This window comes from Geotrypetes seraphini, chromosome 3 (genome assembly GCF_902459505.1).
Source record: "Geotrypetes seraphini chromosome 3, aGeoSer1.1, whole genome shotgun sequence".
In the NCBI taxonomy this organism is placed as follows: Eukaryota; Metazoa; Chordata; class Amphibia; order Gymnophiona; family Dermophiidae; genus Geotrypetes; species Geotrypetes seraphini.
Genome location: NC_047086.1, coordinates 82,865,750 through 82,890,660, shown reverse-complemented (window position 1 = coordinate 82,890,660; position 24,911 = coordinate 82,865,750). Strand labels below are relative to the sequence as shown.

At 40.6% G+C, this 24,911-nt stretch overlaps 1 protein-coding gene across 1 annotated transcript in view; it reads right to left on the bottom strand.

Moving 5' to 3' along the window:
* Positions 1-3,465: 3,465 nt before the first annotated feature.
* The window catches only part of DCDC2C (doublecortin domain containing 2C), a 157,275-nt gene continuing 135,829 nt past the window's right edge, over positions 3,466-24,911 (bottom strand). Inside the window, exons 9-11 of the mRNA XM_033939486.1 lie at positions 17,647-17,714; positions 15,763-15,928; positions 3,466-3,577 (exon numbers count right to left, since the gene is read on the bottom strand). Coding sequence (XP_033795377.1) covers positions 17,688-17,714 — 27 coding nt within the window. The 3' untranslated portion in view covers positions 3,466-3,577; positions 15,763-15,928; positions 17,647-17,687. The remainder of the gene's footprint in view (positions 3,578-15,762; positions 15,929-17,646; positions 17,715-24,911) is intronic.

The following is a 24,911-nucleotide window of genomic DNA, read 5'->3' as shown; positions in this document are numbered from 1 at the left end:
CAAACAGAATGCTAGGAATGATAAAGAGGATCACAAACAGATCAGAGAAGGTTATCATGCCGCTGTACCAGGCCATGGTGCGTCCTCACCTGGAGTACTGCGTACAGCACTGGTCACCGTACATGAAGAAAGACACGGTACTACTCGAGAGGGTCCAGAGAAGAGCGACTAAGATGGTTAAGGGGTTGGAGGAGCTGCCGTACAGCGAAAGATTAGATAAACTGGGCCTCTTCTCCCTCGAACAGAGGAGATTGAGAGGGGACATTATCGAAACATTCACGGTACTGAAGGGAATAGACTTAATAGATAAGGACAGGTTGTTCACCCTCTCCAAGGTAGGGAGAACAAGAGGGCACTCTTTAAAGTTGAAAGGGGATAGATTCCGTACCAACATAAGGAAGTTCTTCTTCACCCAGAGAGTGGTGGAAAACTGGAACGCTCTTCCAGAGGCTGTCATAGGGGAAAACACCCTCCAGGGATTCAAGACTAAGTTAGACAAGTTTCTTCTGAACAAGGACGTACGCTGGTAGGACTAGTCTCAGTTACAGCGGTGGTCTTTGACCAAAAGGGCTGCCGTGTGAGCGGACTGCTGGGCATGATGGACCACTGGTCTGACCCAGCAGTGGCAATTCTTATGTTCTTATCTCATTTTTCTTGTGATGTTACCTTTAGTAAACCCATGTTACCTCAGATCTTGTAATCCATTCAATTGTAAGAATTTCACTATCCTTTCCTTCCTTTCCATTATTTTTCCAATATCCGAAGTGAGGCTTACTGGCCTATAGCTTCCTACTTCATATCTGCGACTACTTTTGTGAAAAGGGTCCACATCCGCTCTTCTACATTCCCACGGAACCTCTCCTGTCTCTAAGGATTTATTGAACAAAACTTTAAGAGGACATGCCTCTAAGCTCCCTTGATATCTTAGAAAGGATCCCATCCGGTCCCATAGAATTGTCCACCTTCAATTTTTCAAGTTGTTCATAAACACTTTCTTCCGTGAACGGTGTGGTAGCCACTCCATTCTCAGGTGTAGCTTTGTCAGTCAATCGTGGTCCTTCTCCAGGATTTTCTTCCGTTAACACCGAAGTATTTGTTTAGCATATTTGCTTTTCCTCATCACTCTCCACATAGGCTCTCTTACTAAGGTGCGCTAATCTATTTAGCTTGTGCTAAACACTAACGTGTGCATGTTAGTCTATGGACGCGTTAGCGGTTAGCGCACTTTAGTAAAAGAGGGGGGTTAGTGATTCATACCTTCTTTCAGTCTTATTTTCCATTTTTTGTCTTCCTCCTTTCACTAATATACCTGAAAAAAAATTTTGTCTCCCTTTTTTATATTATTATTCCGCTTGCACTTTCATATTAGCCATTTGTTCTTCCACTTGTGCTTTTGCCATACCTATCTCTCTCTTGGCTTCTTTCAGTTTCATCCAATATTCCTTTCTGTACTCTACTTGGGGTTTTTCATATTTCACGAACGCCAACTCTTTTGCCTTTATTTTTTCCGTCACTAGTTTGCAGAGCCATATCACTTTCATTTTTTTCTTATTTTTATTTATTTTCCTCACAAAAAAGTCAGTAGCCCTTTTTTCCACCTCACTTGTGTCCTCTCATCCAATCAGCTCTTCTTCAGGTACTCCCTCATGCTACTAAAGTCTGCACGTTTGAAATCCAGGACTTTTAAGTTTTGTATGGCCACCTTCCATTTTGGACGTTATGCCAAACCAAACCGCATGATGATCACAACTTCCCAGGTGGGCCCCCACTCAGACATTAGAGACACTTTCACCATTTGCAAGCATCAGATCCACTATCGCTTTTTCCTTCAAGGGTTTTTTTTACCATTTGCCTGAGCAGAGTTCCTTGAAAGGCATCCATGATCTCTCTACTTCTTTCCAATTCCATAGATGGAAATTTCCAGTCTGCAACAAGCAGGTTGAAATCACCCAGCAACAGCACCTCCCCTTTCTTTCCCAACTTGATGATGGAATTTCCTAGCAGCAATAATTTTCTGGTTTGTGCTTTTTTATATGTGCTTTGAGGGTGCTTTTCTTCACGAGCTATCTTCACTGGTTCTAGTTCCTCTTCAGTTCTTTTATCTTGAGCATCACAATGCTCTAATGGAGCAAAGGAATTCTGTAGGGGCAACAATTGTGAGGGTGAATTTTTCTGTTTCACATGCCGCAGTCTACCTGAGCCTACTGTGATCCATTTATTCCTGCATTGTTATGTTTTTTGAGGGAGTGATAGTAAATTGGTATATTTATGTGGGATGATTGTAGCTGCTTTAATTGCCTCCAATTTCTGTTTAAGTTTACAGAGCTCCTCTTTGATACTAACAAATTAAAGACAGATGGGGTAAGCCTTGAACCTCCAAATGGTGTACCTTGGAACTAAAACACCACAATGATTGCACTGAATACAAGTCATCTTGACTGGTTGGAATAGGGATTGACTGAGTCTTCTTGATTATTGGGTTAGGTGGAGTGTGGGGAGGGTGGGTGAGACTGTAAGTCCTAGTGAGTCACCAAGATCCCTATCAGTAGTTCTAAAGGAAGAGCTAGCAATTTAGATACAAATTCTGCTGAAATCTACCTTTTCTCTTTTTTTTATTCCAAATATCCCCAATAAATCTAATTAGCAGTGTCTGTGCTATAATCTCTAACTACACATTAAACCTTAAAGCTGCTTTCTAGTCTGACTGGCTAAGTAAAATAAACCTTGCCAGCAGTATGAAAGACAAGAGTCAGTCTGAAGAGTTTATCCTCTCTAATAATAGAGCTAGGCAGAAAAAGAAAAAGGAGGTAAAGATTTTCTTTTTTGTTCTGTTTTTTTTGTTGTTTTTTTTAAAATCATTCTCTTAAAATGAAAGACTCTTGTGTTTTACAATATTCATCATTTAAATGTGTAAAATTTAAATCTATTTATGTAGCTAGTTTTGTTTTTCAATCAGTTCAGTTCTGAGATTCTCTCCCAGTGGAACTATGAAGGATTTCTTGTTATTTGAAATTTTGTAAAATTTTAAAAGCACATCTGTTTCAAGAATATTTGATGTAATTATTGTTGTCATTTCAATTATTATGTAAATTTTCTGGTATCTGACTAGCTTGAAATTGTTAATCCAAATTGATCCACTGATTTTTGGTATATGGCAGAATATAAATGCTTTTGTAATTATTTTGAACTTGCCCATAAAATATATATGTTCAATTTATCATTAAATTATAGCATTTTAAACTCTAACGTATGATGCATTTATAAAGAATTCTGAACCTGCAGGGAACCCCATGATAAATGGAGCATTAAAGAGAACAAATTGCACTTATTTACAAAACAAAATATGGCAAAAGCTGCAAAAATTAGTACAGAGACAATTTATTAGCTGATTTTATCAAGCAAAAAGAAGAGGAATTCACCAACAATGACTCAGAAAAAAATAATCCATTCTTTAGTGATGAAGCTCCTCATAGGTTAACCAGTTGCTGAGTGCCACGTAACAAGGAGAGTAACGAAGACCTTCTGAGAAAGGAACATAGTGTTTCCATGGCTTTTGTCTCTTTGGTATTTGCTTCCACTACAATTGAAAAAGAATGAAATCATTTTTATACATAACAGTAGCAATCTGCATCTTTAAAGGCACAACATAGCTGAATGCAAAAGTACAAGGATGAAAATAACATGTGAAATAACATTTTCCAAGTTGTGTCATATTATTTTTAACCCAAAATAAAAAGTTTTGTCTCTATAGGACATATTACTGTTCATTAATTATAGTATTTATCAGTTGGTACAATATTGATAATTAGTGCACACTACTGACTACACTACACATAAAACAAAACAAAAAAGTACATAAAATGAAAAATCCTATAAACAACATGAGAAACTAAACAAAATGAAATTTTGGCTTGCACACCCCAATGCTCAACACTGCCACAAGTCTATTGAACTAGAGCAGTGTTCTTCAACCGCCAGTCCATGGACTGGTGCTGGTCCGCATAAATTTTCTGCCAGTCCACAGGGCCGGCACGTCCATCAGGCAGAAGACAGTGTTCTTCAGCCGCCGATCCACGGTGCGATCAACATGGCATCTTCAGGCCAGCTCCCTGAGTGCTGCAGTGCACAAAGCCATGGGAAAAGGCTCCTACATGCATCCTACGCCTGAACCGGAAGCCTTCTCTCTGACATCACAATGAGAGAGGGAAGGATTTCAGATGAAGCATGGGACGCACACGACGAGCCGCTGCCCACAGCTTTGTGCAATTCAGGGAGCCGGCCCAAAGATGCCGCACTGATCGCACCGTGGACCGGCCCGAAGATAGCACTGGGGGGGCAGGCCAGAAGGCAAGGCACAGCATGGAAGGAGAGAGACGACAACAGTAGGGGGAATGCTTTTATTTTTTTTATTTGTTCAGGAAGAAATGCATTTGTTTATTTTCCTCTGGGGTTGTACTGCTTGCAGAGTCTTGCATCTTAGGGTTTGTTTGTAAATATTAGTACTTTTAGTTTTTGGTCCTGCATTTTCTGGAAGGAATAAATGTTGAAAAGCATACAGTGTGCTTTGTGTATTTTAATTTTGTGGTTAACCATTATGTGTTGTTAATATGATTATATTGTGTGTGTGTGTATATGAAAAATGAATGGAAAAAATGGTGCTACAATTAGTACTATTATAGGGGTGGGGTCTGGGGCAGAGATTCAGTGGAGATGGGCACAACTTAGCCCAGTGTTCTTCAACTGCCGGTCTGCGGACCAGTGCCGGTACACAAAATAATTATTTTATTTCTGCCGGTCCATAGGTGTCAAAAGGTTGAAGAACACTGAACTAGAGCATAGCCAGCTTAAACATCTCTGGGATTCTATAAGGAATCCCACTATTCTTTCAGATTCTAAGTGGAATCTCACTACTCTTTTGGATTCTACATGGAATCTTACTACTCTTTGAGATTCTGTGTGAAATCTTGCTGCTGTTTGAGATTCTGCCAGGTACTTGCGACCTGAATTGGTCACTGTTGGAAACTGAATACTGGGCTAGATGGACCTTTGGTCTGAGTCAGTATGGCAATTATTATGTTCTTATTTTCAAGACAATTGCTGAGCAAAATAAAACCTTAATGATACAATTCTTAGTAGGTAAAGAACAGGGCAGAGAAGGCAATCTAAGGTGCTCATTAAGGGGATAATTCTAACAGAAGTATTAACCTTTAAATGCCAATTAGGAGCATACATTTTTAGAATAATTCAAATTTATGCACAGATGTGCACACATACCTACAAAACTGCCAGAATTTAGCCTAAGCACAATTCAATACATGTGTGCTTAACTTACATAGTGTGTGTTTGCAAGTGGTGCATACACGTGGGCGCAGCATGGGCAGGACTCAAAATTAAGTGCATAACTTATAGACTACCTTAAGTTACCTGCATATCTCTAGCAGTTACGTGCTAACACACACCAGCTCTGTGGCTGGTGCCCAACTATTTCCTAAAAGAGAAGACCACAGGCTATTATTGAGATGGCTTGGGGAAACCACTGCTTATTCCTAGGATAAGTAGCATAAAATCTGTTTTACTCCTGGAGATCTTGCCTGTGACCTGGGTTGGCCACTGTTGGAAACAATGTCTTAATGTGATAGATATTTTGAATTGTGTGAGGGGGCTTTGAAGAGCTAAGTGTTTTCTTCTTCTTTTCATTGAATATTGTGAGCATGCCAGTGCCAGGTTTTGCAAATGGCTACCGACCAGGGCTCAACAACGACCGACTTGCCGTGCCTTCAAAAGAAGTTGAAGGTCCTGCTAGTTCTTATGAGTAAAATAAAGAAAAATGTCAGGAACAATAAAGCTTTTCAATAAACTGAGTCCAACTTTATTTCCCAAGTAGCAACTGCTACAGTTTAGTCTTTGAATTCAAACACAAACAGAAAATACGGGCTTACAAAAACATAGCCCACACCTTTCTTGCAGGTAAATGTCCAAATGGTTCTATTGTAGCATTGCCCTATCAGTCCCACAGTCAAAAGGGCAAAATAAGGCTACAAAAACTACCCAGCCTTTATACTGGTTCTTCACTAGTTTTTAAACAGTTTAGAACATGTTGCCTAGGCCCAGTTTTTAACAGGCCTTCCCCAACCAACTTAACAAGCTGGTGGGGGAGGGGAGTAGCTGAATCCACTATATTTAAACTTGCCAAAAATTGGCCCCACAATCCCACCCTGAGGATCTTGTGTGGATTCTCCCCGCTACTATCCCTACACACAACCAGCAATACAGTCCCACACCAAGTTTCAAGTTTATTAGTTTTTAATATCCCGATCATAAAACAAATATCTGACCGGTTAACAATAAAAAAAAATTTAAAATAGGAGAATAAGAACTAGTTATTAGTGTATTAAAAAATATTGGAGAAAACATATTAAACATATACAGACAGACATGACCGTGAGGATGAATGGGAAGGAGGGGAAAAGTTACATAATATTAGAAGAAATGATATAGTGGGAAGGGAAAGAACATGAAGGATAATTGTGCATGATGTTATGATATGCGCTAATGTAAAGGGTTAGTATTAGGAGAGTGTTGAAAATTAAATAAATGAAGTAAGGATTAGAATTTGTCAATTAAATAGATGAAGTAAAGATTAGAATTTGTCAAAGGCATCTTGAAATAGGAAAGTTTTAAGATTAGTTTTGAATTTTTGTAAATGAATTTCATCCCGAAGAAATTGAGGGAGAGAATTCCATAAGGTTGGGGCAGTAATAGCAAAATTAGTTTTCCTAGTATAGTAGGATTCTTTTAGAGACGGAATAAAAAGAAGTTTTTGATCGGTGGATCGTAAAGATCGGGGAGAACTTTGGGGTATTAATAATTTATCAAGGAATGAAGGTAAGTGAGAATGTTTGATTTTGAAGGTGAGCAGTATGATTTTGTAGATTATACGGTGCTTGACTGGGAGCCAATGAGCCTCTTTAAGAAGAGGGGTGACATGTTCGAATTTACCTATTTTGTAGACTAGTTTAATTGCGGTATTTTGTATGAGTTGCAACCGTCGAAGTTCTTTTTGAGGTAGTCCATTTAACAAAGAATTACAGTAATCTAAGTGGGAAATGACTAAGGAATGAATTAAGATGTTAATTGAATCAGTATTTAGAATAGAATTGAGTGAGCGGATGATGCGTAATTTAAAGAAACAAGTCTTTACTACTGAACTTATGTGGTCATGAAAAGTAAGATCTCTATCTATGGTTACTCCTAATAATTTTATTTTAGTATCCATAACTAAGGGTGTGGATTTGATATAAATAGTTCCTGGTAATGTTTCGGATTTTTTAATGGGGAGGAGAAGACCACAAGATTTATCAATGTTGAGTGAAAGTTTGTTGGAGAAAAGCCAATCACTTATAATATCTAATTTGGTATTTAGATCATTTATTTCTGAAGAGTTTGAAGTATTTATTGGGAAGAGTAGCTGTATATCGTCAGCATAGGCGAAAATTGAGAATCCCAGTGATTGGGCAAGAGAAAGGAGAGGAGAAAGGAAGATATTGAATAGTAGTGGAGATAAAATAGAGCCCTGAGGAACTCCAAAAGTTTGAGTTATCGGAGAAGAAGTTTGATTTTTTGCATGAACTTTAAAATAACATTGATGAAAATAGGATATGAACCAGTTGAGAGCGTGACCTGTAATGTTACAGTCTGCTAATCTAGATAAGAGAAGGGAATGGTCGATAGTGTCAAAAGCTGCAGATAAATCAAGAGAAATTAGTATTACTGATTTTAAATGATCATGGGAGTATTGTATAGTTGTAATGAGACCAAGTAATGATAATTCTGTGGAATGTGAAGTTCGAAAACCAGTCTGATAGGGATGTAGAGCATGTGTTTGATCAAAGAATTCTGATAATTGTGAATGAATAATTTTTTCGGTAATTTTAGAAATTAATGGCAGATTGGCTATGGGACGATAGTTATTTGGTATAGAGGGATCAGTGTTGTGTTGTTTAAGTTTAGGGAAAACTAGAGCTGATTTCCATGCAGTAGGGACGCAGCAATCAGAGAAAGATTTGGAAATCATTTCCCTTATATAAGGACCAAAGAAAGAAAATAATTTTTTGAGAAGATATGGAGGAAAACTTTCAATAATGTTATTGGAAGAGTTTATAGATTGTAAAATGGAGAATAGTTGCGTTAAGGATGGTAGTTTGAAATTAGAGAAGGAACCGAGAGGTAAGAAATTTAAATCATTATCAGTAGGAGGCGAAAAAGCGGGAAGAGAAGGTCCGAGGTGAGTTCGGATAGTAGTGACTTTGTTGTCAAAGAAATGGGATAGTTCCTCAGCAGATGGTAGAGTTGAATCCGGAGGGGGGAGGTTTTTTTTTGAATATTTCGAAAGAGATTGTGCAATACTAAAAAGAGTGGATGAATTACTAGTGGTGGAGATAAGGTTTGAGTAATAGTCTTTTTTTGTTTGTTGAATGATCTTTTTGTAGTGAGAAGCTTTATCTTTATAAGATAAAAAGTCACTGTTGTAATGAGTTTTACGCCATTTGTTTTCTGCCGACCGTACCTGTCGACGGAGGAGGATCAAGTTTTCATTAAACCAAGGTTGGTGTTTCTTGGAGGTAGAGTTAAGAGTAGGTTTATGTTGTTTGACCAACAGCAAAAAGGCAAAAGTAAAAATGCAGAAAAGCACACTCCTTTCAATGTCCCAAAAATTAAGGCTTCAACTCCAGCCGTGAGCTTAGCACTGCTCACACTTGTGCTTTCAGACAGTCCAAAAGAAAACTTCACAATTCAAAAGCACACAGTCAGGAAATTCACTTAGCTCTCGTCCATGTGGATTTCTTCAGGTTCCATGGAAGTATCCATAAGCTCTATGGTGTCCTGGCTGGCTGTTTGGTTTGTCTCAGGGACAGAAGTTGTATCCTGCATTTCAATATCTGATATCTCGAACCTCCTTCCTGGGCTGACCCAGGGTAGACTGATCTGGTCTTTCTGAGCTCAGCTTCTAAAGCACTGAGCTGGGCATGCCCTAACCTGTGAGGGGGAAGGGCAAAATGCTGTTTCTGCTGAGTTTTCCTTTGGGCCTTAATTGGACCCAGCAGTTGTGCATTACCTGAGCTCTAAGCCTGCCTCTTAGGCTGTCCTTTTTTGTAAGGCACCTCCTGCTGCTCCAGGCTGTTCTCCCACTCATCTTCCCCTCCCCAGGGTTCTGTAACATAGTGGTTCAATTGGAACTCAGACCCTATCTGTCTGTCTGAGTTTAACCTGTCACACTGGTTAGCCCTTTTCAGGGTAATGGTTGGATTATGAGGAGATTTACCTGGCACAAGCTTAGCCTTAAGGCTGGGATTGTGACAATATGTATGTAATGTTCAGTTTTTATGTATGTTTTTATGTAAACCGTAAGGTATTATGCGGTATATAAATTTTTTAAATAAATTTTAAATACTGGGCTTGATAGACCTTCAGTCTGTCCCATATGGAATTCTTATATTCTTATGCCCTTATTTATGCTAGTATTATACAAAGGAAAGTAAGTGCCTATGTTACTTTATACAATGCACCCCTATTAAGCATCTCATTAAGTAATATTGGTCAACAAAAAAAGTTTTTCTTTGCTGCTGAGAACTTAAGAAGTGTTCTTAGTTAATTTAGGGGTCATTTTACTAAGGCGCGTTAACCAATTTAGCATGCACTAAATGTTAAGGCACCCATTATATTCTATGGGTGCCTTAGCATTTAGCTAAATTGGTTAGCGTGCCTTAGTAAAAGAACCCCTAAATTATGTACATTTCAGCATATATTTACGCGTCTCTTAACTCACACAAGTGATATCAGCATGTTCAGAAATGTTTGAGACACTTGCTTTTACGCTTGTACTATACATTTGTCTCTCTTTGCAAGAGTGAATAGTCTCCCATCATACTGGGATTGAACTTTCCCTAATATCTGCTTTCCATCACCTTGAGATCTTGATGAAATCTTTCCCCATGATCATCTCTGACATCACTAAGATTAGGTGGGAAGAAGTCAAGGTGAGAATGTAAGAAGTGCATTTGAAGTGGCATTCTGGCCCCATTAGCTGATATGCTGTCAGCATGTTCTCCGCAAGTTCAGCATATTTCTCTGATCTGTGATTACCAAGAAAATTCTGAACAACCAGCACGAATGCTTCCCATGCAGCTGATTCAGCTGGGTTCAGCTTCTGTTTGAACGCATCATCAAGGATCAGTTCAAAAACACCTTCTTTGATTTTGGCTTCACTTTTCTTGAAACCAAATGTACTTCTTAGGTGCTAAAAGGCATCACCATTTAAGAACATAAGAAGTTGCCTCCGCTGAGGCAGACCAGAGGTCCATCTCGCCCAGCGGTCCGCTCTCGCAGCGACCCATCAGGCCCACTGCCTGAACAGTGGTCTCTGACTAATTTTACCATTTACCTCTAATCCTATCCCTATAACCTTACCTCTACTCTTATCTTTACCCCTCAATCCCTTTGTCCTCCGGGTACCTGTCCAGACCTTCTTTGAAGCCCTGTAGCGTGCTTCTGCTTATCACATCCTCCGATAGCGCATTCCATGTATCCACCACCCTCTGGGTGAAATATAACTTCCTGGCATTTGTTCTAAACTTTTCCCCTCTCAATTTCACTGAGTGCCCCCTTGTACTTGAAGTTCCCCATAGTTTGAAAAATCTGTCCCTGTCCACTTTTTCTATGCCCTTCATGATCTTGAAGGTTTCTATCATGTCTCCTCTAAGTCGTCGCTTTTCCAGCGAGAAAAGCCTCAGCTTTTTCAGTCTGTCTGTATATGAGAGGTCCCCCATACCCTTTGTTAGCTTAGTTGCTCTTCTCTGGACTCTCTCAAGTACCGCCATGTCCTTCTTGAGGTACGGCGACCAGTACTGGACACAGTACTCCAAGTGCGGGCGCACCATTGCACGATACAGTGGCAGGATGACTTCCTTCGTCCTGGTCGTGATACCTTTCTTAATGATACCCAACATTTTGTTCGCTTTCCTTGAGGCTGTGGCACACTGCGCCGACTCCTTCAATGTTGTGTCTACCATCATACCCAGGTCTCTTTCAAGGTTGCTCACCCCTAGCGGTGATCCCCCCATCTTGTAAGTGAACATCGGGTTCTTTTTCCCAACATGCATGACCTTGCATTTCCCTATGTTGAAGCTCATTTGCCATTTTTTGGCCCACTCTTCCAGCGTTGTCAGATCTTTTTGGAGGTCTTCGCAGTCCTCCATGGTTTTGACCCTGCTGTATAGTTTAGTATCATCCGCAAATTTAATAACCTCACATTTTGTTCCCGCCTCCAGGTCGTTAATAAATATATTGAACAGAAGCGGTCCCAGCACCGACCCCTGTGGAACTCCGCTCGTGACCCATTTCCAATTTGAGTAATGGCCCTTTACTCCAACCCTCTGTTTCCTGTCCGCCAGCCAGTTTTTGATCCATCGGTGGACCACCCCTTGCACCCCATGGTTCCATAGCTTCCTTAGCAGTCTTTCGTGTGGTATCACCTTGACAAAATTTTTCAGAAGACCCAATTTTATGTGAAGTGCTGGAAGATAGATTTTCTCACAATGTACTAACGGCAGGTGCTTCACATTATATCTGCCAGGTACAGATTCATCTTGGTTTGGCCATTTTTTCTGCCTGTAGTGGTTGGCATCATCACACCTGTTCCAAAGACACAAGAAGCAAATGTATTTGATATACCCTAGTTGCAGACTCAGAAGGAGTGACACAACTTTGAAATCACCACAGAGGTTCCACTGGTGATCTGCATAGTGTCTGAGTTTTAAAAGTGTCTCCATCGACTCGTACGTTTCCTTCAACTCAACTGCATGAGCAACAGGAACAGATGGCTTCTGGTTTTCATTGATTAAAAGTACTGCTTTAAGGCTTGCTTTGCTTGAATCAATGAAGTCTCTATTCATCAGAAACATGTTCATATCCCAATTCACGCATGAGACCATTAATATCAGTACAGAAACAAATGTTTCCTTCCATTTGGTAAAAGGAAGCCAAGATGGTGTGATGATCACGGAAAAAAAGATATTTTGGCGTCCTGCCTTAAAAGATTCCATTGCTTCAGCCTTGAACCCAACAATTCTGCTTTCTCCTTTGACAGTGACAAGTCTTCTTCTTATTTTTTTTTTAATCTTTATTAAATTTTCAAGGCTAATACAAAGTGCAGAAAATTATACATACATTAGTAATCAGAATCAGCACTTACAATCAATCAATAACAATACAAAATGAATTACACCCCCCCCCTTTCCAGTATATTCAATCAAGGAATAAAACAAGAGATAGCCCCCCTTCCCTGGATGTGTGTATAAATCTAAAGGAAATTAAAGATAAAAGATAACTATACCGAAGTAACAAAAGTCATTAATGGACCCCAAACTAATCTGAATAAATTATTATGCCCCAACATGCCAGCGTTCATTTTCTCATACTTGAAACATAAACATAAATTCACCCACGAAAAGATCTTCTTGAGTTAGCAGGTGAGGTTGTTTTTCATCCACTTCAGGTTCATACAACTCCTCTACAGCAGCAGAGGCACATTCTTTATCTGAATTTTTGGTACATTGTGCTGCAGATGTAGAAGGAGAAATTGGAATTGGATTCTCTGAGTCATGAGGAATGGGTTTAATTGCTGAAGGACAATCAGGATACACAATTTTTGATTTATTCATCTTTGTGAATCCAGCAATTTTTATCATGTAAAAAATAACAGTCTGAGTGATGATTTGTTGGTTCACACCACACCATGGGTACAGCAAAAAGCATCTTCTTCTGTTTCCCATTCAGCCACCGTGTTAATCCAGAATAGCAGACAGTGCAGCACACATGAGGTGCCCACGCTTTATCTTGGTTGCCAATTTTACAGCCAAAATAATGCTTGTATGCACTTTGAAGTCTATTGGACAGATTATTTCGCTGATCTTGTGCAGTAAAGTCCGCAGACATAACAGAAATTAACACAACCTCATCTGTTTATAATATTTATAATATCTTAGACAAAAACAAACAAAATTCACAAGTAGAAAAAGCAGCACCTTGGCCAACGGGAATCTTAGGCCCCATTTGCAGTGCATTCTGGGATGCACTGGGAGTGGTCTAAGATTCATGAGAAGGCAGGTCAGCCGGCTGGAGGCAGGAAGGATGCCTCCAATCGGCCAACATTTTAAGATAGAGGAGGTTCAGGTGGGGGGCTGCCCTTGATGTATGAGGGGGTGGGGCGTGTTCCAGCAGGAGTGACTGGACATCCCTCATGCCGGTGATATACGGGGGGGTTAGGGCAGGAGGGACTGGGCATTCTGCTGGTGATGTTCGGGGAGGACTGGTTGCTGCGATAAGCTCAGTGGCCGCATCTGCTTATAATGTAGGCCAGAATTTTGCTGGCCTACATTGTAGGTGTCTACTGTGGGCCTAGGAAGGCTCGTAGGGCCGCTTAGGGCTGCCTAAGACTACTTCCGGGCCAAGGCAAGCCTACACCTAGCCTTAGGTGAGCTTACGCGGCCCTATGCACCTCCCTAGGCTTCTGGAGGTGCCTACAATGTAGGCGACCTGCTTTGGAAAGATTTTTGTTTTTTTTTAAACTTGGGTCCCAATTAGCTGGTTAGGCAGCAGTTGTCTGCCTACAATCAGAATACCATTTATAGAATTTGGGCCTATATATATATATATATTTCTCTCCTCTCTTGTGTTATATTTCATAGCAAATTCATACTTGCAGGACAGCAATGCAAAAACATGCACCAGATGGATTTTTTAAACTATTAACAAAAAACAGAAAAACGAGGACTGTCAAACATTCTTACTGATCTTGTGCAATCAATACAACTTACAATAGTGAACAAAGGACTTAAATGAACAACTTAAGAAACTGTCTTTAGTTTATCTCTATTAAAGCATATTTGTTGCTCGATATGTTTACAAATGTCAGGTCTTAGGGAGTTAGCCAGTAATCTTCTTTGAGTATCCATCCCTTAAACTTTTAACTTTAATACATTTAGTGAAACTGAACCCTAGAGTAACTTTACTTGCTTAATTATCAGTAACCAATAATTAGCAATCATGAGATTTCTACCTTGCAAACACCTGAAAGAAATAAGTCTAGATAGACAGAGGTTAATAATCAAAGGCCTGTGGAACGGATAAGAACCTGCTAATTACAACTATTTATGTTTAGGCAATTTTCAACTGAACTGCATCAGCCAGCTGGTCACATTTTCAATAGATTTAGAAATTTAGCCAGTTGGCTCTGAAAATCAGTGCTATTAGATTTTTTAAAATACATGAAACTAAAAACCTATAAAGCTCTAATTTTTCCTCCTGAATGCAGCCCAACATTAAAACAGTGCAACCTCCTGTACCACCCCTGACCTGTCTCTCAAGTCCCCACATGTCTCTCATTCTCTCCACAGATTTAAAATAAATACTAGTAACCCAAAGCGCTCATTTCCTACACCACCCCCACTTCGATGTAAAAAAACAGTATCTCCATTTTCCACTACCTTCTGGAGTATCTCTTATCCTCATTAGGCTTTAAGAAAAAATGCTCCCTCATTTTTTGCTCACCACCACTGGCAGAGTTACCAACTGCCTACTTATGGACCAATCTGCTTATATTTTAACTTTTAGGTGCAATGTACAACCAGAAGCGCTGACCAGATGCTGAACATAAGATGGGTCTCTTTCAATTGAAAGGAAACTTCAGAATGAGAGGGTATGGGATGTAGTTAAGAGGTGATAGGCTCAGGAGTAATCTAAGAAATACTTTTTTTTTACAGAAAAGGTAGTAGATGTGTGAAATAATCTCCCAGTAGAGGCAGTGGAGTCAAAGACTGTGTCTAAATTCAAGAAAGTGTAGGACAGGCACTTAGGATCCCTTAGGGAGAGGAGGAGATAGTGGATGCTGTGGATGGGCAGACTGGATGGGCCATTTGTCCATTATCTGCCATCGTGTTTCTATGTTTCTATGTAACATCTGCCAGTCAATATTCAGCCAGTGGCATTCAGTGTTGGTTTAAATGATGACTATCAGCAGCTAGATTAGCCTGGAATATTCAGTGCTGAGTCATATCTAGGCACCAGCACTGAATATTGAAGGCAAAATCTGGTAGGATTGGCTGCTGGAGCTTATGCAGGTTCCAGTCAATATTCAGCTGGGGCACACATAAGACAAAATCTGCATAGCTAGATTTTACTTTAGTGGCCCCAATTCCTCTTCCAACCCGCCAAAAGATTTCCCCTCTTCTTCCCCCTCCCAGACCATGCAATTCAAGACCCTCCTCTTCCCATTCACTCCCCATCAGACAGGCTCCCCCAGGCCAACCTGATAGCTCAGGTGGTCCTAGTTGGGGTGATGGGGGCAGAAACAACCCCTGGCTCCTCTCCAGTGCAACCTCCTGTACCACCCCTGACCTGTCCACTTCTTATTGAGCTGGTCAGATCCTATATTCAGCAGCACTGCCCGGTTTAATGCCGCTGGATATCGGGGGTTAGGCGGCCATAGGCAATTTAAGCAGACAGGAACCTCACTTTGAATATCAAAGGAATGGCTTTTGCAGCAGGATCCCTAAATTTCGGTTAGGAGACTAGAAAAAGGGCCATGTACCTATTAACAGAGAGATTTACATAGTTCCTACCACTGCCTCCTCTCCCATGTTGACTAAATATAATACAGCTCCAGGCCCTTGCAAATCTGCTCCTTCCTTCATTGTGTGCTATTACCTCTGTGGCTCTAGCCTATCTTCCTCCTCCTCCATGCTCTGATTGGATATCATGAGAAGAGGAGATGAGGCACAGCTTCTAGTTCTCAGCTCACTGGTTGACCTCCAGCTGCAATGACGCTCTTAGTCCTCCTCGTTCCTTCACATGTGTGCTGGATTGAGCGCTGCTGAATCATAATGAGAACAGTAAACCAAAAAGGGGGAAAAAAATTTGTCAATGATTTCACAACCAAAAATAATCACCAGTGGGATCCTATGGCATCAGCAACAACTTCAATAATCATCCAAAAGTAGTACATTCAACAATTATGTATGTGTACTGTATATCTTGTAATGATTCCAGGTGCTATTTATGATTATTGGCCATAAAAGTTTTACATTACTGCAAATTAGAAAGACTTAAACTTCTACGTTCAATCCACGTTCAATCCAGAATTTTAATTTACTCAAAATGAAAGGTATTTTATTGTTTTCTCTTATACAGCTCCAACCAACAGCAAATCAAAGGTTTAAAGCAAAATAATAACACTAGTCTCATACAAAACAAAACATTATTTCTGGTATATGGCTTCTTAGCTGCAAAAATCAAGACAGTTCATTTCAAAACAGAGTCCTCCTTTTCTTTTCCACAACTTGGGTTCAGGCATGGCTCAAAGAAAGCCCTACCCCTACGTTTAGCCTGCCTTCCGCATAAACAGCAATGGTAGCTCCAAACAACTCCTCACTCTGCAATGTTTTAACAAGGCTCTCCTTAGTCCAAGTTCTCAACCTTCATGACTTAAAAAGATTTGAGTTGTGGAATTTTACAAGAGATGCCTTCATCTACTCTAGCTTATCTTCCTACATGGACCCTCCCACTGAGAATTCCACCCTGTATGCTGCTTCTGGTGTGCAAGTGCCTCAGAGACCTCTAGCCTGGACATCACCTGCCATTCTTCCGACCATCTTATCTCTCCAGGAAAGGGTTTTTGTTTGTTTGTTGTTTTTGGGGGGGATTTTTTTTGGGGGGGGGTTAGCCTAGCATGGCTCCTAGACTTCAAGAGCCTTACCCTAACCTGACTCTCTCTGATTGGTTCAGCCTTTCCACCCCTTCATCAGAGGACAGTACTGTGGACTCTAACTTCCAGGATTCTTGGACATTCTTTTCCCTCCTAGGCTGAACCATTTGCTTCCTGATGTCGTGTTGCAACTGTTCCTCCTCCCAAGGATCGCAACAGCTCTTCTCTATACCTACCCGTTTTAAGGAATTTCTGCCAGCTGCCCATTTATCAGGTGAGAGTTTTGTTTCCCCTTTCTATTGTCTGAGCTTGGTTCCCAAGAATACACAGTCCTCCCCTTTACTCATTACCCTGATCACCACATGACATCAGAGTCTGTCGGGCACTGCAATTCCCTCCCTTCCTAAGGCTGGTTCAGTTTTCTTTTCTGACTAACACCTATACTTGAGCTCCCTTGGACTAGAGAGAAGGTACTGGGAATGTAAGGACATCGTCTTTTTATTTTTTTTTTTTAAATACTTTATTTAATATTTGTTACATACAAAAATAACAAAATACAGGAAAATCAACAGTAGGACATTGTCTTACTTATCAGAATTTATATGTATAGAAGATTATCAGAGAAAACCTTTTTCTTAGGTCACAAGACTTACTGAAGTACACACCTCACATGGTCTAGACTTACATATGCAAATTCAATCGCATACCCTTCTACAACTGCTCTCTTGAATGAAAAATGTGAGCAAACTATTTTGTCGAAACAAGCCTTTCATTTACAGAAGAAATTCTATAATGGTAATTTTCAAAAATAAGTGTACAATTTCTCAGTTTTGAAATCCATTCAATACTCCATTTCATACACTTAAAAATAAGTCTAATTAATTTACTTATCTGTAGCAGTACTGTTCAGCATCCAGTGATTCAGCCACTAGTTCTGCTTCTGGGGCTCATTTATCTACAAAACAAACTCAATCAATTAATGACATCTGGACTGGCATAAACATGCTCACATACAAAAAACGCATACCACCGTCAATAAAATGTTCATTCTTTACTCAGTGACAACCCGCCAAACTTCCATATTATAGATTCCGGCTATTACAGACTAAACTATGTTTGAAGCTCAAACATGCTGTTTATATATAATCTTTCTTCGATTCAAACAGGCTCCTGTTGTTGCTGTGAATGGTTGCTCACTGATGATGCTATCATAAGCACCTTTTTCTCAGTGGTTTCTGCCACTATTATAAAAAAAACATATGTGGTACCACTGCATTCTTATATTGTATCATAGTCATTGTATTCTTGTAAAATAAATCAATATTATTTCAAACTCATATAACAAAGGTAGGTGCATCCAGATGACATCATCAGGACACTGCTAAACCCCAGCCACAGTTCTTCCACAAAAATGTCTCCAATCAAATCAAATATATTCTAAATTATAGTTGAAATTAATATTTTGTTCTTCTCATTCCCCATCAAACAAATGTCACTAGCAAAGTAAAGCTACTTTAAGGCATTCTCTGATGACATCATCACAAAGGTAACTCCTTGAACACTGCAATAATATGGGTACTAGATGACAACTCACTGTCCCAGCTCTTGCAAAAAAACATACAGTCACACTGTTGTTCAAGTGGCATAGATAACTAATCCATGCACATCTAACAATTTGTGTCCCAGTTTAGGCCATAGAAATGAGCTATACGTAAACAGAAAATCCAGCATTGTTCTTTATACAATAATTGTGTATTCACATCACTCCCAACACCCAAATAGTGAGGATAATTAACTCAAGGGCACCAGAGCCTTAGAAATAAAGAAAAATGAAGGCAGGTAAAAGATCATATAGCCTTTCCAGTCTGCCCATCCTTATCATCTACTATCCCTTCCTGTCACTTATGGATCCTATGTACTTGTCCTAAGCTTTCTTATATTCAGATACAATCTTCATCTCCACCACCTCCATTGGGAAGCTGATTCACAAATACATCTTCACAGAAAGGGTGATGAATTTCATTAGGTAACTCCTGAGTCTGTCCCCTTTTGCCTTCATCATATGCCTCCTCATTCCAGAGCTTCTTTTCAATTAAAAGAGACTTGCCTCTTATGCATTAATACCATGGAGGTATTTAAATACCTCTATCATATTTTCCCTCTCCCACCTTTCATCCAAACTGTATATAGAGAGATCTTTAAGTTTGTCCTCATATGCTTTGCGATGAAAACCACTGATCATTTTAGTAGCTGCCCTCTGGACTGACTCCATCTTGTTTATATATTTTTGAAGGTGTGATCTCCAGAACTGTACATAATACATAGGATCCTTAGCAGAGGCTTATTACAGAGGCATTATCACCTCATTTTTCCTGCAGGTCATTTATTTCCCTATGCAACTTTCTGGCTTTTGCCTTTTCAACTTGTTTGGCCACATTATGTTCATCACATACAGTCATACAAAAGTCCTGCTCCTCACTTATGCACAGAAATACATTGCATCCTAATTTTTACAACTCCCTTCAGTTTTAGTAGCCCAAATGCATGTGTAAAGCCCTGTTTCTCCCAGATGCAGACAGAAGACACAAAGTTATCTCATTTGTTGAGGACCAGAGCAGGAGCCAACTTCCATGGTTGGACTCCACAGCAAGCATGCACCATACTACCATTCGCTCTCCAAATGATGTTACACCACACAAGTACCGTATATACTCGAATATAAACCAAGATTTATATTAGGCCAGAAAAATGGATCAAAAATGGATGTCACAGTTTATATTCGGGTCCTCAGGTCTGTGTGATCCCCTGACCCCCACCCTGACCTGTTGTAGGTCTCCTACGGGCATGATTAAGCCTTAGTGGTCCAGCGGTGAGCTGGGACAGGAGCAATCTTACTGCATCCTGTCCCAGCCAACTGTTAACCACCTCACTTCCTTCCTGCCTCCTGAACCCCTCTACAACATACCTTTGAACCCTGGTGGTCTAGCGGTGAAGCAGGGCAGGAACAATCTTCCTTCGCTCCAGCCCCATGCAGAGCCGCGATAAAAAATGCCTGCTGCAAATTCCCAGGGCAGTCTTGCGAGACCATGAGAATTTGCGAGACTGCTGCAGAAACTCCCAACAGCCATTTCTGATTGTGGCTCTGCATGGGGCAGGCGCGAAGGAATATTGTTCCTGAAACACGTCACCACTAGACCACTAGGGTTCAAAGATATGTTGTTGAGGGGTCCGGGAGGCAGGAGGGAAGTTGGGTGGTTAACAGTTAGCCTGGACAGGATTGCTCCTGTCCTGGCTTACCGCTGGACTACCAAGGCTTAAAGAAGGCCTGCAGGAGGCCTGCAATGAGTCTGGGAGATGGGAGGGAGGCGGGGTGGTTAACAGCTGGCCGGAACAGGACGTGGGAAGGATTGCTCCTATCCTGGCTCACCATTAAACCACCAGGTCTTAAGGGAGGTTTCAACTGGGCATCGGAAGCTGGATGCAGAACTGGGAAGGAGGGAGGGAAGGAAGGAAGAAGGGCTGGGTGCAATGCAGGGCAGCTGAATATAACCCCCCGGTTTATATTTGAGCGAACCTTTTTTCCCCTTTTGGAGGGTGGAAAAGCTTACCTTGGTTTATAATCGGGTCGGTTTATATTTGAGTACATATGGTAAGTTGCTGAATAACTCAAATCTTTTACTTTTCTTTGGAACACAGAAGAGGCAATATGCTTGAACATTAACAGTTTCTTTCAACATCTCCAAACTGTACAAAGTCCATGTCTAACTAGTGGGTGATAGAACCAAAATCAATGTTAGTTCTTAGTGTTATCAATTAGTTTGTTCTCTCAAAAGACAAACTTCCTGCCCCAAGCCAGGGCTTTAGACTCCTCAAGAGTGAGGACACATGTTTGTGACCACCCTTCAGGAAATCCCAAGGCTGGCTTGGATTCTCATATTACCCTATGACAGCGTATCACAAACTGTCTATTGTGCCACGAGATGCCGTCACTGCCTACAGGACATGCCTCTTGCCATGAGAGGCACGTCCTGTAGTCAGTCATCTGGAGCCAGTACCTCTCCTCCTCGCTGGTGCTTCTCCTCCTCTCTGTACCTCTCGTCCTCTGCCCCCCCCCTCCCACTTGCGTAGTAATAGCAAGTTCAGGGCCCTGTCTTGAGGGACTCCACGCATGTGCAGATGTCGATGTGATGACATCACACATGAGTGTGACATCATCACATTGACGTCTGCACCTTCCAGACGCGGCCCTGAGATTAATATGCTGCGGCATCAAAATGTTTGTGAGACACTGCCCTATGACTTCCTTTCAAGTATAGACGTTCAAATACTTGAAAGGTATTAACATAGAACAAAATCTTTTCCAGAGAAAGGAAAATGGTAAAACCAGAGGACATAATTTGAGGTTCAGGGGTGGTAGACTCAAGAGCAATGTAAGGAAATTCTTCTTCTTTACGGAGAGGGTGGTGGATGTCTGGAATGCGTTCCTGAGTGAGGTAGTGGAGAGGAAAATGGTGACAGAGTTCGAAAAAGCGTGGGATGAACACAGAGGATCTAGAATCAGAACATAATAGTAAATATTGAAGAACTAAGGCCAGTACTGGGCAGACTTGCATGGTCTGTGTCTTTATGTGGCCATTTGGTTGAGGATGAGCTGGGGAGGGCTTCAATGGCTGGGATGGTGTAGATGGGCTGGAGTTAGCTTTGACAGAGACATCAGTAGTTGGAACCTAAGCACAGTACCATGCAGAGCTTTGGATTCTTGCCCAGAAATAGCTAGGAAGAAAAAAAAAATGTAAACTGAATCAGGTTGGGCAGACTGGATGGACCATTCGGGTCTTTATCTGCCATCATCTACTATGTTATTATGGGCTAGATTCACTAAAGGCACGGATCCGATCCAATCCGTGTCTGGGGGCTGATTCACAAATCTTCACGCCCCAACAGACTGAATCGGCTTGAGCATGCGCAGAACATCTGTGCTCGGCAGAGCAGGAAATTTCTTTTTTGCTTTTTTTTCTTCCCAATCAGGTCGGAGTTGGGTCGGGTCGGAGGGAAATTGGGTCGCAAAGGGGTCGCAATGCTAATTGCTGAAACCCAGACTTAGGTCCCTAACCATATCTAGAGGTGCCTGAATATCTGAACACTCTCCCTGGTCTCCATGAATACCTAGGTGCAAGAAGCTTTGTTTTTCAAATGTATAGGTGACAAGTTCATTTTGCTAGCTGATTCCAATCATCACCTATCTATTGTCTTACACCACCTGCCAAACCTGTGCAGCCCCAGAGATGGAGGCTGTCCCTTCTTCTTCCAGGCTGTAGAATACAGCACTGATAATTTTAAACTGCAACTTTTACCATTTACTTGCTGTCATAGGGGAACATAGCCACTTCTCCTTACCTTCTAGAGCAGGTTTGTCCAATGTTGGTCCTCAAGAGCCGCAATCCAGTCAGGTTTTCAGGATTTCCCCAATGAATGTGCATGAGATCTATTTGAATGACTGCTTCCATTGTAAGCAAATAGGTCTCATGCATATTCATTTGGGAAATTCTGAAAATCCGACCTGGCGAGGGCTGAGGTTGGACACCCCTGTTAGTGCATAATATTCACACAGGGCTACATGATCCTGCATTTTTAAAATTATGTCTTAGCTACCAAATTCTAAACCATTCTTCATGCTTTGTTAGATACTTTCTTGTATTATCCCACACAATCAGGAGTATCGGAAAATGGTGACGGAGTTCAAAAAAGCGTGGGATGAACACAGAGGATGTAGAATCAGAACATAATAGTAAATATTGAAGAATTAAGGCCAGTACTGGGCAGACTTGCATGGTCTGTGTCTATATGTGGCCGTTTGGGGGAGGATGAGTTGGGGAGGGCTTCAGTGGCTGGGAGGGTGTAGATGGACTGGAGTGAGCTTTGACGGAGACTTCAGTAGTTGGAACCTAAGAACAGTACCGGGCAGAACTTTAGATCCTTGCCCAGAAATAGCTAAGGAGAAGAAGAAATTTTTAGATTGCCCAACAAATTTTTAGATTGAATCAGGTTGGGCAGACTAGATGGATCATTCGGGTCTTTATGTGCCTTCATCTACTATGTTACTATGTGTCTACCCTATTTTGGTATGATCAGCAAAGAGGCAAACCTTACTAGACAGCCCTTTCACAATATTACTTGTAAAAATGTTCTAAATATATAGCCAAGAATTGATCCTGGCAGCACACCATTTGTTATATCTCTTTCCTCAGAGTGAGCTCCATCTACCACTATACTTTGCCACTTTCCACTTAACCAATTTCCCTTCTATAAAAGATTGTAAAAGCAAGAAATTCCTACATCACTCTTTAGCATCTCAGGCAGCTTCTCATGAAAAAGAATTTCGATCATTGTTGCTCACAGCTGTTTCTTACAGACATTTTAGAAAACAGCTAAAATCCTATCTTTTCTCCAAATACCTAACTAGCTAACTCATTCAAATATACAATTATGTTTAATGTTTATAATCTTTTGTAAACCGTGTAGAGCTTTTTGGTAACACGGTCTATAAGTATAGTATAATGTTATGTTACCAGTTTCTAATCTAGTCAGTCACTTTAGAGCCCATACCGAGGGCACTCATTTTATTTATGTCATCTTTGCCAGGGTTTTTCAACTCAGTCTTGGAGTACCCCCTAGCCAGTCAGGTTTTCAAGATATCCATAAACTTGATTTACATACATTGCCTCCGTTATATACAAATTTTTTTCATGCATATTCACTGTGAATATCCGGAAAACCATTTGTCTCTTCATCACTATTGGTGTACAATGGTCCGCTTCATAGTATGAGGAAAGACTAAAAAGGTTAGGGCTTTTCAGCTTTGATAATAGACGGCTGAGGGAAGTCGAGTAAAGTGGAGTTCAAAAAACAATCGATGCAGCCAGCCTGCAAAGAGGCTAAGATGGGCCCAAAGGCCTCGGAAATTGAAAATAAAAAAAAATTGAAGAAATCAAAATGAAAATACTAAAGAAATAAAATAATGAAAATAACCAGGAAAAATGACGGGAAGGCAAGAAAAAAGAAATTAGAAATCATGCACTTGAAAACACTCCACAACACAACTTCTTAGCTCTGTGGAAAACTAAGAACTTATGATGCCGTGCATGTGCAATACGGGTAATCCATTAATAATTTTCCCTTTTGTGTTGATATCGTATGTATAGGTTACTTAATTTGATTGATTTAAACTTTGTATAGGAATGTTTGTATTCATTATTTTAATTTGCTATGATTTATGTATGTTTGATTTGTTACCCGTATTTGATTATTTAAGAAATTGTACATCGCCTAGAATTTGGAATAGGCGATTAATCAAATTATATAATAAACTTGGAAACTTGGGTAGTCTCGAGACCTATAGAAGTTAAAGTGGCAGTACACTTTTGCACTGTCCATACTGGGGCTCCTTGGATGACATGACCCATCTGTGAGAATATGCTGCCTGCTTGTCCTGGGATAATCTGTTTTACTACTTGAGATCTAGCTAGGTACTTGAGACATGGGTTGGCCACTGTTGGAAACAGGCTTAATGAAACTTCAGTCTGTCTCAGTATGGCAATTCTTATAACAGGATTTTATTAAGTACAGACTTGAACCTGTTACCTTACAACTTCTAGTCAAATGAGCTTGAAAGAAATAGATGATGCCATAGCCAATGTACATCAATGAAATTGCTATGCAAATCCATCTGGTGATAGAAGCCTTGGATACTAGTATGCCTCATCTGGACTGACAAGTTAGAACAAAAATATGGTCAGAATGCCAAGAATCATTGGTCAGAGTGATTTAAGTGGGCCAGAGAGCATGTGGTCTGCCCAAATCACTTATGGCCACCCAACTGCCGATATTCAGTGGCACTAAGCAAGAAAGTACAACTGAATATCAGGTATGACCGACTCCCATAAAAGGGGCTAGTCAGGGAAGAGCCAGGAGGAGGTGCTGGAGAGGAGACAGGACTTATGCAGGCCCCGGCAATATTCAGCTAAGGCACACATAATCTAAGTGGGTGAATTTAGAATCCCACTGGATCACCAGGTACCTAAGTAGGCCCAGAAGGGCCTACCTAAACACGGATGAGTAGGGAGGCGGGAAGGAGCACTTCAGCTATGGGCTT